Here is a 14,882-nt window from a genome sequence, read left to right on the forward strand (position 1 = left end):
TCATGTGCCCTCTGAAATGACTCAGGAAGCCACTCAGTTGCACTGTAACTCGTGTATTAAAAGGAATAACTAAATGGATCGGAGAGCATCAATTTAAGCACCATTTGGTGGAGCAGACTCAATGGGCCAAATGGCCTAATTCCACTCCTGTATTTTAATGGTCAAATGTGGACGTGGTAGTGTTGCTCCCAGCCCCATTACTTCAAGATGGCAACGCGACGCAGTTTGCAGCAGCCTCTCTGGAGTTGACATCTGGTATTTGTCAAGCGGGGTGCCGTGCACTATCCTAATCTGATGAAAAACAGACGTGGGAGCACAGAGGAACATCTGGAAATCTCCAGGAAGGCCTGCTTCATTGCTGTTGCTGTTGTGAGGTCCGGGTCTCTGCTGGGAAAAATAGGCCCCCAGTCCTCGGGGTCGTGTTGCCAGTGGCCGGTGGCGGGAGCATCGTAGTGTGCCCGGCAGAGGATGGTGCTCAGAGAGGCTGTGCCAGAAGGGATGGTCGGAGGCTCGGAGGTTCAACGGACTCGGAGTCCGCTGCGGTCGGGGCGCTTTCACTGTGTGCTGCGTCTGCAAGGCTGAGTCTGGTGGTGCCTTGGTATTCCCTTCTGCTGCCTGTGTGGGATGACGAGTCTATCGGGACCCTGAGGACTTGTGGAAACTATGTGGTGGCTTATTTCGAACTTATAGTCTTTTACTGTGCCCATGCTCTGTTTTTTTTTAAATCAATTATGGTATTGTTTGCACTGTTGTAACTATATGTAACTATGTGGTTTTGTGTAGGTCTTGGAGCTTTAGTTTTTGGTTTGTTGGGTGGTAGAGTTGGTCTCCTGACTTGGTGTGTCTGGGTAGTCGTTTTGTCTGGTGGGTGTGGAGCTCCTTTCTGGGGAACGCACTAAGATGGTAGCGCGATATTAGTACGCAGCAGCCTCTCCGGACTCTGGATTTGGGGATTGCCAAATGTTATGTGGACTTTCTGGTGTAGTCTGTTTTGTGATGTGCTTTTGTGATATCATTCTGGAGGAACGTTGTCTCATTTTTTAACTGCATTGCATTGCAGTTGTGGTTTCTAAATAACAATAAACCGAAATTCAATTAAATCAACTTTGCAAGAAGCATCCAAGGACTGCCGGCTAAACCAGGGAAGCTGCTGAAGCAGCCCAAGAGTTGTCCTCACAGAATCATTCCTTCCAAATGACGTGCCAAACTCCTCCATCACTATCCCTCCTGTCTCACATGGTCACTCATCAACTTGATGAAAATATGCAAGAGCAAGTAGCACAAATTTTGGATTTGGATCGTTTATTGTTTTTGAATTAGGTTTTATTAACTGTCAAGAAACAAATTCACATGGGCCACCTACCTTGTCTCTGAGTCCAAAGTGCAAGTGAGGCAACATGTGCAGGCAGGGAGACAGTAGTTTTATCTCTGTGGGGATTATACTCAGTTCCCCTTTTTTGGTCTTTCCTGGGTTTCCCTCCACTCCAATAATATCACCACGTCGCAGCTTATTGTTTACCTTAATGAAAGCCTCTTCAGATTTGTAATTTCTATAACAATTAAAAACTCAGTTTAAATTAAAAATCACATAAAAAACTAAAGAGTATTTACACATTTAATTCAATTATTTCAGTTCCTACAGTTTACAAGTAGCAACATATTCCTTATACTAATATAATAAAATACAGTCACACTCAACTTTAAGCACTCTTTTAGTATAACTATTTTTGATGGTGGCATTATACGTGGCAAATTAGAAAGGTGCTTTTTAAGATGAAAAGCATTCTGGAAATTTAAGTTTCAGAAGTAAAGAAACAAACTGAGCAACTGAAACAAGTTTGTAGATGCAGTATTTAGCCTGTTCTGAATGATTATGAACAAAAATACATACCACTAATATTTTGCCAATTATCATCAAGGGGTAACATTTATTTAAAATAAATAGGTATTGTAATTGGAACAATTGAATCTTGTGCAGAAGTGTGCTTTCTGACGTTGAAGTGCAATCATGCAAAATGACTGCATTTTTGGCGAACAGCAACCGTATTTTGTAATTCAATATAAAATGCAGGCTTTAGTGCTTGATGATATTAGTTTAATTGCACAAAAATGTTCCATATCAATTCATTTTCAAGTATTTACAAAAGGAAAAGTAAATTTTAAACAATACTCATAAGAAACTACACTTGATACTTTTTCAGATGCAACAAGGTCTGAACGCAAAAAGCTTTGATGACTAATAGGGTTCAGGTTTTTAAGCATTATTTTTTTGCACAAAGACGCACTCCACTAACACACCTCCATCCATTTTCTGGGATTAATTATTATCAAGAACATTTTAAAGTAAAGTAATGTTTGCTATAAAATGTATATTGTAATGTTATACATTTTTATTGGGCTATACTTTATTCGGAGTTTGAAGAGATTCGGCATGTCAACAAATGTACTCAAAAACTTCCGTAGTTGTACTGTGGAGAGCATTCTGACAGGCTGTATTACTGCCTGGTATGGAGGGGCTACAGCATAGGACCGAAAGAAGCTACAGAAGGTTGTAAATTTAGTCGGCTCCATCTTGGGCACTAGCCTACCAAGTACCCAGGACATCTTTAGGGAGTGGTGTCTCAGAAAGGCAGCGTCCATTATTAAAGACGTCCAGCACCCAGGGCATGCCCTTTTCTCACTGTTACCATCAGGTAGGAGATACAGAAGCCTGAAAGCACACACTCAGTGATTCAGGAACAGCTTCTTCCCCTTTGCCATCTGAATCCTAAATGGACATTGAAGCTTTGGACACTAACTCACTTTTTTTAAAAAATATTTCTATGAAGTATTTTTTAAAGTATTTCTGTTTTTGCACATTTTTTAAAATCTATTCAATATACATAACTGATTTATTTATTTATTATGTTTTTCTCTCTCTCTGCTAGATTATGTATTGCATTGAACTGCTGCTGCTAAGTTAACAATTTTACGTCACATGCCAGTGATAATAAACTTGAATCCTAATGTCATTATAATCACATAATTGAGAGTATAAGAAATTGAAGCAGGTGTAGGTTATTCAGCTGTCATGCCTGCTCTGCCATTCAATAAGATCATGGCTGATCTTTTACTCAGCACAATCTCTCAACTCCTAAGAAAGGACAAATACACCTCATCGATATACATATTAAAACTATTCCAGTGAAGAAAAACAGCTTATTCCAATCTTTGCACATTGAAGTGAATAAGTCTATATAAAATAAACTTTAATTAAGTTATCTTTATCCCTGTGTTGAATGGGTTAGGTACATAAAAAACTACATAAATTAGGTGGTTCAGTTGTCCCTATGTAATCTAACTTACTTGGAATTTGCCATAACCTGTAGCTTGACGCTTTCACCACGAAGATCGTAGAAAATTAATTTTGCACCAGAGGCTCTTTTGGCATGGATACGACCTAGGAAAGTTAAGGTCCCAAATGTTTTTCAATATAAACTCACTTTGTAAAGGACACATTTGAATAAGACTCACATAAATATGTAAATTAGCCATTGCAGGTACTCTATTGAACAAAAAGAGAAATAATGCAAGTTTTGCAACAGATACAAGATGATAAAAGCCATAGATGAAGTGGAGAGCCAAAGAGATTTTTCCCCAGGGTGGAAATGGTTAATACAAAGGGGCATAATTTTAAAGCAGGGGTCCCCAAACCCCTCAGATAATAGTAGGGATCTACGGCATAAAAAAGGTTGGGAACCCCTGTTTTAAAATGATTGGAGGAATGAATGGGGGGGGGGGAGGGATGCACGAGCAAAGTTAGTTGTTGCTGTTGTAGTTGTTTTTACACAGAGAATGGTGAGCACATGGAACATGATACCAGGGGTGGTGGTAGAAGCAAATACATTAGGGTCGTTTAAGAAACACTGGGATAGGTACATAGAAGGAGGAAAACTGTGGGGCTATGTAGGAGGGAAGGGCATATGGGCCCAAGTTCCTGTAATGTGATGTAATGTTCTATGTTCCATATTCTAGAACATCCCAGTCCAGAGAATAATGAATATTTACTAACTTAAATCTAAAAGCAAAAAATAACCTGCATCTGATGGAAACCTAAATTTATGCATAAAATACTATAAACACGCAGCAAATCAGATAACATCAATGGAGGCAGAAAAAAAGATAAAAATTCAGATCGAAAAACCTTGGGAAATATTAGTAACCGTAAGTGCTTTAGGTTGGACGGAAAGGTGGAGAGAACAAAGGAAATGACCACAATGAGTGGCTTTGTGCCATTTATTCTGCCTTGGTCTCCACCCATAAGACATCCCCTAACACAATAGATTTTTCAGATATTGGAAATCCAGAGTAACACACACAAAAGGCCAGAGGAACTCAGCAGGTCAGGCAGCATCTATAGAAAGGAATGGAGTCGACAGTTTGAGCTAAGTCCTTTCATCAGGACAGACATTCCCAATGTTCTTTACACCCATTCCCTCCTCTCTGTAGCTACAGTATTTCAAGTTATAACTTTTCCTAGTTCTGGCAAAAGCTCATCGATCTGCATTTGCTATTTTTATCAATCTGATTTTGCTTGCATTTTAAAATCATTACAGCTGAAAAGGCAAGATGGTTATCTTATATAAATTATCAAATTTCAGTTACTACATAGTAGTTAAAAATGAAGCAAAATGTTTTTTGATTGATTTTTTTGCTTAGGTAAGAATACCATGTGGTGCTTGCCTTAATACAAACTTTGTAAAATGATATTATAAAATTAGTTGCGCTTTTAGGACAATTCAGTCTTTTCTCATCAGCATTATAATCACCAGCTTTTCAATTCCATTTTATTTATTTAACTGAACTTAAATTCTCCCACTATCACAGTAGGACTTAGACTAGCACGTTAGCCTTAAGTACAAAGGAAATGGATGGATTTCAGTAATAGGAAAAGTTCTGTTAAAGTTGTACAGGATACTGGTGAGAACACACCTGAGCTACTACTGTGTACAGATTTGTTTCCCTTATCTAACAAGGGGATATAGAAGCACTGGAAGACAATCTAAAATGCCAATGGTTTGATCTTAACTTAACTATGGCTGCATTCCTCTTGCTTTGGAAGTAGGGATTATGTTATAACAACTTAAAACTATTTCCAATATTAGCTTTAACAGGAGTTTGAGTAAAGTAAGGATGCTCCTTTGAAAAGCTCACCTGCCACAGACAAACAAACATCAGAGAGATGGTCTCCAGGCTGCAGATGATTATATTTTTCAATGAACTCTGTTAAGGATATATCTACATGGAATTTATGAGGATATGGATCCTCTTCAGTGCCCTTCAGTTGCTGGATGGCCTGTGTCCGTATTTTGTAATATTGCTGTAAAGAATATAGGATCAGAAACAAAGAGTAAATGTAAGCTACAGAACACTAGCTTAGAGTTTTTTTTTATATAAAGGTGTGTTACATACTCGTGACACATGACAGTGGTGCCCTTGTCATGTGACTGGGGTTGAAGCTGTACTGGACTTGAGGTGATGGTCTTGTGATGGTGGAATGACATCATTTTCCCGCCAGTAGAGATCATGTGACGGGTTTTTTTTTTACAGGTTATAAAAGGTAGACCCCACCCTGTGAGGAGGGGCAGTTCGTGGCTGGATTTGCCAAGTTGACTTCATGCCACTGCGTGTTTGAAGTGATGACGCAGTTTAGTTGAAGGATGAAGTTTTTATTTAATGCCTAAAGTTTAAAAGGTTAATGCCAACAGGTTCTTTATGATTCTGTTAGTTTGAGAATTAAAGGAGAGTGAAGATTCAAGGTTGGAAGTTAAAGATCGAGGAGAATCGCTTTCTACGGTGAAACGGGGGCGACCTTTGTTTGATCCTTATTTGGAAGGATTTCGTTTACTATCTTCGTGTTAATCCCTGGGTTTACCAGAAAGGATTGAAGGTAGTGGAGAAGGAAAGGTCAGTGCCTTTAAGCCGTTCTGTTTCGTAAATTCTTCGGTGGGAAGTTCGACGTCGGGGATCGAAGCAAGCGACGTGAAAGAGAACTTAAATCGTCCTGTAAAGTCTCTCCTTTTAAATGGACTGTGAGCATATCGAACTTTTGGCAATATCACTTTAAGAACTGTTTTGGAATATCACTTCAAAGAACTGTTTGAACAGCCGCTCAGCAGCTGTTTCCGGTTACGGTAGTGTTTGTTTACTTTTGGGGGGTTTGTTTTCTGTGTTTAATAAACGTGTTGTTTTATTATAAGAAACCCTTGCCGAACTCATATATTTATTGTTGCCTGAATACGTAACATTAAATATGGGGGCTCGTCCGGGATTGAATTTTTTGAGTTTACATGCTTGCTAACTTTTAAATCGGTGTTTTGGAAACGGGGATTACTCGGTTCTTTTGTTTGGCTTGTTGTGGTATTCGGCAGCAATGAATATTGATGAGTTTCTGGCTTCGCCAGCTGCAGAGGTGTTGGCGACGGCGAAAAAAACTGAGGTGTTTGAGATAGCTAGTAGATTGCAACTTAAAGGTATTTTGCAGACTACTTCTAAGGCTGTAATACAGAGGAAAATCGCGTCACACTATGTGGATTCGGGTGTTTTTGATGAATCGATTTTAGAGTCGTTTCAAATAAGTAAACTGGAGATGCAGTTGCAAATCGAACAAATGAAATTGGAACAAAGGAAAGCTGATTTGGAGAGGTGTAAATTGGAGGCAGAACAAAAGAAGAGAGAATTTGCATATGCAATGGAGGAATTAAAGTTTGGAAATCAGTCTTCTGGTTCTAAAAAAACGTTTGTTGCTAGTCAAGAAATTAAATTGGTCCCTCCATTTAGTGAAACAGAAGTGGAAAGGTATTTTCAACATTTTGAAACTATTGCTCTGATGTCAGAGTGGCCGAAAGATAAATGGTCAGTGTTGTTACAGAGTGTAATTAAAGGCAAAGCACAACAAGTTTACACAGCTTTAACAGCTGCACAAGCTCTTGATTATGATATTGTAAAGAGTCATATTTTAAACGCATATGAGTTAGTCCCAGAAGCATATAGGGAAAGATTCAGAAGTTTGAAAAAGTCTGTGGGAAAAACTTATGTGGTATTTGCCTATGATAAAGCTATGTGTTTTGAGAGATGGGTTTCTTCTAAAAATGTAAATGGGGACTATAATACATTGAGAGAGCTGATTTTAATGGAGGAATTTAAAAGAAGCATTCCTGTTGAAGTAAGGACCTACTTAAATGAGAAGGATACTGATAAATTGCAGGACTGTGCGAGATTAGCTGATGAGTATGTTTTGATCCATAAGAACAAATTTCCTCAGGGCAGAATTTTTAAGAGGAAAAATAACACGGAGACTCTAGATAAATTTGAAATTAAATCGGAGGTTAATGAGAAAGTTAATGAGAAAGGAAAGCCTGTGAAGGAAAGACAGTTTGGTCTTACTTGTAACTATTGTAAGAAGCCTGGCCATGTAATAGCTAACTGTTTCAAATTGAGAAAGAAAGAGAAGGAAGCAGTTCCAGATGCTTGTGTGCAACATACTGAAGAACCTGTAAAGTTACAGGGTTTGATAAAAACAAATGAGGCTTTGTTAGAGTCTGACCAAGTTAGAAAGGGATATGATCATTTTGTAACTGAAGGGTTTGTATCCTTGAAGGAAGGATCTACTCTGGTGCCAATAAAAATCCTTAGGGATACTGGTGCTTCTCAATCATTGATGTTAGACAGTGTGTTGAAGTTTAATGAAGAGTCTGATACTGGTGAGGTAAATTACATAAGAGGTGTTGGAAGTGATTTTATGCCTGTACATTTACATAAAGTAAATTTAAAGTCAGGGTTAGTTACTGGATTTGTTAAAGTAGGATTACAGCATAGCTTACCTGTGAAGGGTATTTCTTTATTGTTAGGTAATGACTTGGCAGGTGGACAAGTTTTTCCTGAAGTGCATTTGACAATGGAGTCAGAGGAACCAGAGTTGAATTCTAACACAGATTCTTCCTGTGTTGTGACTAGAGCTATGGCTAAAAAGATTGATGCGCAGAATGAGGTTGTTATTCAGGACTGTTCAACTCAGGATTCGAGTTTTGAGGATGTGTCAGAGACTTTCTTATCTTCGTTGTTTGAACAAGATTCTGGGAGTAAGTCTGACTATAAAGATTTATCTTTGTCTAGGAAGGAGATGATAGCAGAGCAGAATAGAGACTCTGAGATTATAAAATTAAGAGAGCAGGTTTTACTAGATAGTGAAATTGATAAGGTGCCAGTAGGATATTACTTGGAAAAAGGAGTGTTGATGAGGAAGTGGAGATCGCCTACAATTCCTGCAAGTGAGGATTGGAATGTTGTTTACCAGGTAGTTGTTCCAAAAGCTTATCGAAATGAGATTTTGACTTTAGCTCATAGTGTGCCTTTAGGTGGACATCAAGGGGTAAGGAAAACTGTGGACAAGATTTTAAAACATTTTTACTGGCCTGGTCTAAGAAAAGATGTGGCGATGTTTTGTAAAACGTGCCATACTTGTCAAATTGTGGGTAAACCAAATCAGGTTACACCAGTAGCTCCATTACAACCTATCCCAGCATTTGGTGAACCATTTTCTAAAGTTATTGTAGATTGTGTTGGTCCATTACCAAAGACAAAAACTGGTTATCAGTATTTGTTGACTATCATGTGTACTTCTTCTAGGTTTCCAGAGGCAGTACCACTTAGGAATATAAAAGCTAAGACTGTGACAAAGGCCCTTATAAATTTTTTTACTTATTTTGGATTACCTAAGGAGATACAAACTGATCAAGGCAGTAATTTTATGTCTGGATTGTTTCAACAGATAGTTTATAAATTGGGAGCTAAGCAAATCACTTCGTCTGCATACCATCCAGAATCGCAGGGTGCCTTGGAGAGGTTTCATTCTACCCTCAAGAATATGATTAGGACATTTTGTGTGGAAAATGAAAGTGACTGGAATGAGGGTATAAACTTACTTTTATTTGCAGTAAGGGAATCGGTACAGGAATCTTTAGGTTTTAGTCCATTTGAACTTGTGTTTGGGCATAGAGTTAGAGGACCTTTAGCTTTGTTGAAAGAACAGTGGATTAATAAGGAAGTACACACTAATTTGTTGGACTATGTGTTGAAATTTAAGGACAGGTTACATAAAGCTTGTAGTTTAGCTAAGGAAAATTTAAAGTTGGCTCAGGAGAAAATGAAGACTTGGTATGATAAAGACGCTAGGATGAGGATGTTTAAGCCTGGAGATAAGGTGTTGGTTCTTTTCCCAGTGCAGACAAATCCTTTACAAGCTAGATTTCATGGTCCTTATGAAATTGTGTCTAAAATTAATGATGTGGATTACGTGGTAAAAACTCCAGATCGTAGAAGGTCAACACAACTTTGCCATATAAATATGTTGAAACCATATTTTGAGAAACAATCTGATACTGACTGTTGTGGTTAGTGAGAATGAGTTTGATTTAACTAGGAACGTGATAGATGATTCATCTGACTTTCATTCTAAATCCAACATTGTTTCTGTTAGGTTACCAAATTCAACCATTCTGGAAAATATTGATGAAAAATTAGTACATTTACAGTTAGAGCAGAGACAATAGAGAAAGAATTGTTATCTCTTGTTTTAGCTTTGGAATATTTTGAGGTATATGTTAGTACAACTCAGAAACCACTTATTGTTTACACTGCTCATGATCCGTTAGTTTTTCTGAGTAAGATGAAAAACAAAAACAGAAGGTTATTAAATTGGAGTTTGATGTTACAAGAGTACAATATTGTGATAACTCATATTAAAGGTAAAGATAATGTGATTGCTGATTGTCTATCTCGATGTTGAATGTACACTGTAATTTTTTTTTTGGAGTGCTTTTTTTTTCAATTGTAACACTCCTACTGTATTGTGAGTTATAAGCTGTTATATGATGGTGTTGTGTATTGTATATGTTATAAAATTTATACCTTTGTTTTTCTTGTAAGCAATTGTTAAAAATTTTTGTTCTTGTCAGACCAAAAATGTTTTTTTTGGAGGGAGGTGTTACATACTCGTGACACATGACAGTGGTGCCCTTGTCATGTGACTGGGGTTGAAGCTGTACTGGACTTGAGGTGATGGTCTTGTGATGGTGGAATGACATCATTTTCCCGCCAGTAGAGATCATGTGACGGGTTTTTTTTACAGGTTATAAAAGGTAGACCCCACCCTGTGAGGAGGGGCAGTTCGTGGCTGGATTTGCCAAGTTGACTTCATGCCACTGCGTGTTTGAAGTGATGACGCAGTTTAGTTGAAGGATGAAGTTTTTATTTAATGCCTAAAGTTTAAAAGGTTAATGCCAACAGGTTCTTTATGATTCTGTTAGTTTGAGAATTAAAGGAGAGTGAAGATTCAAGGTTGGAAGTTAAAGATCGAGGAGAATCGCTTTCTACGGTGAAACGGGGGCGACCTTTGTTTGATCCTTATTTGGAAGGATTTCGTTTACTATCTTCGTGTTAATCCCTGGGTTTACCAGAAAGGATTGAAGGTAGTGGAGAAGGAAAGGTCAGTGCCTTTAAGCCGTTCTGTTTCGTAAATTCTTCGGTGGGAAGTTCGACGTCGGGGATCGAAGCAAGCGACGTGAAAGAGAACTTAAATCGTCCTGTAAAGTCTCTCCTTTTAAATGGACTGTGAGCATATCGAACTTTTGGCAATATCACTTTAAGAACTGTTTTGGAATATCACTTCAAAGAACTGTTTGAACAGCCGCTCAGCAGCTGTTTCCGGTTACGGTAGTGTTTGTTTACTTTTGGGGGGTTTGTTTTCTGTGTTTAATAAACGTGTTGTTTTATTATAAGAAACCCTTGCCGAACTCATATATTTATTGTTGCCTGAATACGTAACATTAAATATGGGGGCTCGTCCGGGATTGAATTTTTTGAGTTTACATGCTTGCTAACTTTTAAATCGGTGTTTTGGAAACGGGGATTACTCGGTTCTTTTGTTTGGCTTGTTGTGGTATTCGGCAGCAATGAATATTGATGAGTTTCTGGCTTCGCCAGCTGCAGAGGTGTTGGCGACGGCGAAAAAAACTGAGGTGTTTGAGATAGCTAGTAGATTGCAACTTAAAGGTATTTTGCAGACTACTTCTAAGGCTGTAATACAGAGGAAAATCGCGTCACACTATGTGGATTCGGGTGTTTTTGATGAATCGATTTTAGAGTCGTTTCAAATAAGTAAACTGGAGATGCAGTTGCAAATCGAACAAATGAAATTGGAACAAAGGAAAGCTGATTTGGAGAGGTGTAAATTGGAGGCAGAACAAAAGAAGAGAGAATTTGCATATGCAATGGAGGAATTAAAGTTTGGAAATCAGTCTTCTGGTTCTAAAAAAACGTTTGTTGCTAGTCAAGAAATTAAATTGGTCCCTCCATTTAGTGAAACAGAAGTGGAAAGGTATTTTCAACATTTTGAAACTATTGCTCTGATGTCAGAGTGGCCGAAAGATAAATGGTCAGTGTTGTTACAGAGTGTAATTAAAGGCAAAGCACAACAAGTTTACACAGCTTTAACAGCTGCACAAGCTCTTGATTATGATATTGTAAAGAGTCATATTTTAAACGCATATGAGTTAGTCCCAGAAGCATATAGGGAAAGATTCAGAAGTTTGAAAAAGTCTGTGGGAAAAACTTATGTGGTATTTGCCTATGATAAAGCTATGTGTTTTGAGAGATGGGTTTCTTCTAAAAATGTAAATGGGGACTATAATACATTGAGAGAGCTGATTTTAATGGAGGAATTTAAAAGAAGCATTCCTGTTGAAGTAAGGACCTACTTAAATGAGAAGGATACTGATAAATTGCAGGACTGTGCGAGATTAGCTGATGAGTATGTTTTGATCCATAAGAACAAATTTCCTCAGGGCAGAATTTTTAAGAGGAAAAATAACACGGAGACTCTAGATAAATTTGAAATTAAATCGGAGGTTAATGAGAAAGTTAATGAGAAAGGAAAGCCTGTGAAGGAAAGACAGTTTGGTCTTACTTGTAACTATTGTAAGAAGCCTGGCCATGTAATAGCTAACTGTTTCAAATTGAGAAAGAAAGAGAAGGAAGCAGTTCCAGATGCTTGTGTGCAACATACTGAAGAACCTGTAAAGTTACAGGGTTTGATAAAAACAAATGAGGCTTTGTTAGAGTCTGACCAAGTTAGAAAGGGATATGATCATTTTGTAACTGAAGGGTTTGTATCCTTGAAGGAAGGATCTACTCTGGTGCCAATAAAAATCCTTAGGGATACTGGTGCTTCTCAATCATTGATGTTAGACAGTGTGTTGAAGTTTAATGAAGAGTCTGATACTGGTGAGGTAAATTACATAAGAGGTGTTGGAAGTGATTTTATGCCTGTACATTTACATAAAGTAAATTTAAAGTCAGGGTTAGTTACTGGATTTGTTAAAGTAGGATTACAGCATAGCTTACCTGTGAAGGGTATTTCTTTATTGTTAGGTAATGACTTGGCAGGTGGACAAGTTTTTCCTGAAGTGCATTTGACAATGGAGTCAGAGGAACCAGAGTTGAATTCTAACACAGATTCTTCCTGTGTTGTGACTAGAGCTATGGCTAAAAAGATTGATGCGCAGAATGAGGTTGTTATTCAGGACTGTTCAACTCAGGATTCGAGTTTTGAGGATGTGTCAGAGACTTTCTTATCTTCGTTGTTTGAACAAGATTCTGGGAGTAAGTCTGACTATAAAGATTTATCTTTGTCTAGGAAGGAGATGATAGCAGAGCAGAATAGAGACTCTGAGATTATAAAATTAAGAGAGCAGGTTTTACTAGATAGTGAAATTGATAAGGTGCCAGTAGGATATTACTTGGAAAAAGGAGTGTTGATGAGGAAGTGGAGATCGCCTACAATTCCTGCAAGTGAGGATTGGAATGTTGTTTACCAGGTAGTTGTTCCAAAAGCTTATCGAAATGAGATTTTGACTTTAGCTCATAGTGTGCCTTTAGGTGGACATCAAGGGGTAAGGAAAACTGTGGACAAGATTTTAAAACATTTTTACTGGCCTGGTCTAAGAAAAGATGTGGCGATGTTTTGTAAAACGTGCCATACTTGTCAAATTGTGGGTAAACCAAATCAGGTTACACCAGTAGCTCCATTACAACCTATCCCAGCATTTGGTGAACCATTTTCTAAAGTTATTGTAGATTGTGTTGGTCCATTACCAAAGACAAAAACTGGTTATCAGTATTTGTTGACTATCATGTGTACTTCTTCTAGGTTTCCAGAGGCAGTACCACTTAGGAATATAAAAGCTAAGACTGTGACAAAGGCCCTTATAAATTTTTTTACTTATTTTGGATTACCTAAGGAGATACAAACTGATCAAGGCAGTAATTTTATGTCTGGATTGTTTCAACAGATAGTTTATAAATTGGGAGCTAAGCAAATCACTTCGTCTGCATACCATCCAGAATCGCAGGGTGCCTTGGAGAGGTTTCATTCTACCCTCAAGAATATGATTAGGACATTTTGTGTGGAAAATGAAAGTGACTGGAATGAGGGTATAAACTTACTTTTATTTGCAGTAAGGGAATCGGTACAGGAATCTTTAGGTTTTAGTCCATTTGAACTTGTGTTTGGGCATAGAGTTAGAGGACCTTTAGCTTTGTTGAAAGAACAGTGGATTAATAAGGAAGTACACACTAATTTGTTGGACTATGTGTTGAAATTTAAGGACAGGTTACATAAAGCTTGTAGTTTAGCTAAGGAAAATTTAAAGTTGGCTCAGGAGAAAATGAAGACTTGGTATGATAAAGACGCTAGGATGAGGATGTTTAAGCCTGGAGATAAGGTGTTGGTTCTTTTCCCAGTGCAGACAAATCCTTTACAAGCTAGATTTCATGGTCCTTATGAAATTGTGTCTAAAATTAATGATGTGGATTACGTGGTAAAAACTCCAGATCGTAGAAGGTCAACACAACTTTGCCATATAAATATGTTGAAACCATATTTTGAGAAACAATCTGATACTGACTGTTGTGGTTAGTGAGAATGAGTTTGATTTAACTAGGAACGTGATAGATGATTCATCTGACTTTCATTCTAAATCCAACATTGTTTCTGTTAGGTTACCAAATTCAACCATTCTGGAAAATATTGATGAAAAATTAGTACATTTACAGTTAGAGCAGAGACAATAGAGAAAGAATTGTTATCTCTTGTTTTAGCTTTGGAATATTTTGAGGTATATGTTAGTACAACTCAGAAACCACTTATTGTTTACACTGCTCATGATCCGTTAGTTTTTCTGAGTAAGATGAAAAACAAAAACAGAAGGTTATTAAATTGGAGTTTGATGTTACAAGAGTACAATATTGTGATAACTCATATTAAAGGTAAAGATAATGTGATTGCTGATTGTCTATCTCGATGTTGAATGTACACTGTAATTTTTTTTTTGGAGTGCTTTTTTTTTCAATTGTAACACTCCTACTGTATTGTGAGTTATAAGCTGTTATATGATGGTGTTGTGTATTGTATATGTTATAAAATTTATACCTTTGTTTTTCTTGTAAGCAATTGTTAAAAATTTTTGTTCTTGTCAGACCAAAAATGTTTTTTTTGGAGGGAGGTGTTACATACTCGTGACACATGACAGTGGTGCCCTTGTCATGTGACTGGGGTTGAAGCTGTACTGGACTTGAGGTGATGGTCTTGTGATGGTGGAATGACATCATTTTCCCGCCAGTAGAGATCATGTGACGGGTTTTTTTTACAGGTTATAAAAGGTAGACCCCACCCTGTGAGGAGGGGCAGTTCGTGGCTGGATTTGCCAAGTTGACTTCATGCCACTGCGTGTTTGAAGTGATGACGCAGTTTAGTTGAAGGATGAAGTTTTTATTTAATGCCTAAA

The 14,882-nt window shown here is 37.7% G+C and overlaps 1 protein-coding gene across 2 annotated transcripts in view; it reads right to left on the reverse strand.

Annotated features, from left to right (window-relative positions):
* The window catches only part of kars1 (lysyl-tRNA synthetase 1), a 42,937-nt gene that overhangs the window by 21,337 nt on the left and 6,718 nt on the right, over positions 1 to 14,882 (reverse strand). For both annotated transcript variants that reach the window (XM_059993106.1, XM_059993104.1), the window contains 3 exons: positions 5,194 to 5,359; positions 3,346 to 3,439; positions 1,364 to 1,550 (listed from right to left, as the gene is read on the reverse strand). In XM_059993106.1, coding sequence (XP_059849089.1) covers positions 1,364 to 1,550; positions 3,346 to 3,439; positions 5,194 to 5,359 — 447 coding nt within the window. The remainder of the gene's footprint in view (positions 1 to 1,363; positions 1,551 to 3,345; positions 3,440 to 5,193; positions 5,360 to 14,882) is intronic.

Source organism: Hypanus sabinus, chromosome 17 (genome assembly GCF_030144855.1).
Source record: "Hypanus sabinus isolate sHypSab1 chromosome 17, sHypSab1.hap1, whole genome shotgun sequence".
NCBI classification, from domain to species: Eukaryota; Metazoa; Chordata; class Chondrichthyes; order Myliobatiformes; family Dasyatidae; genus Hypanus; species Hypanus sabinus.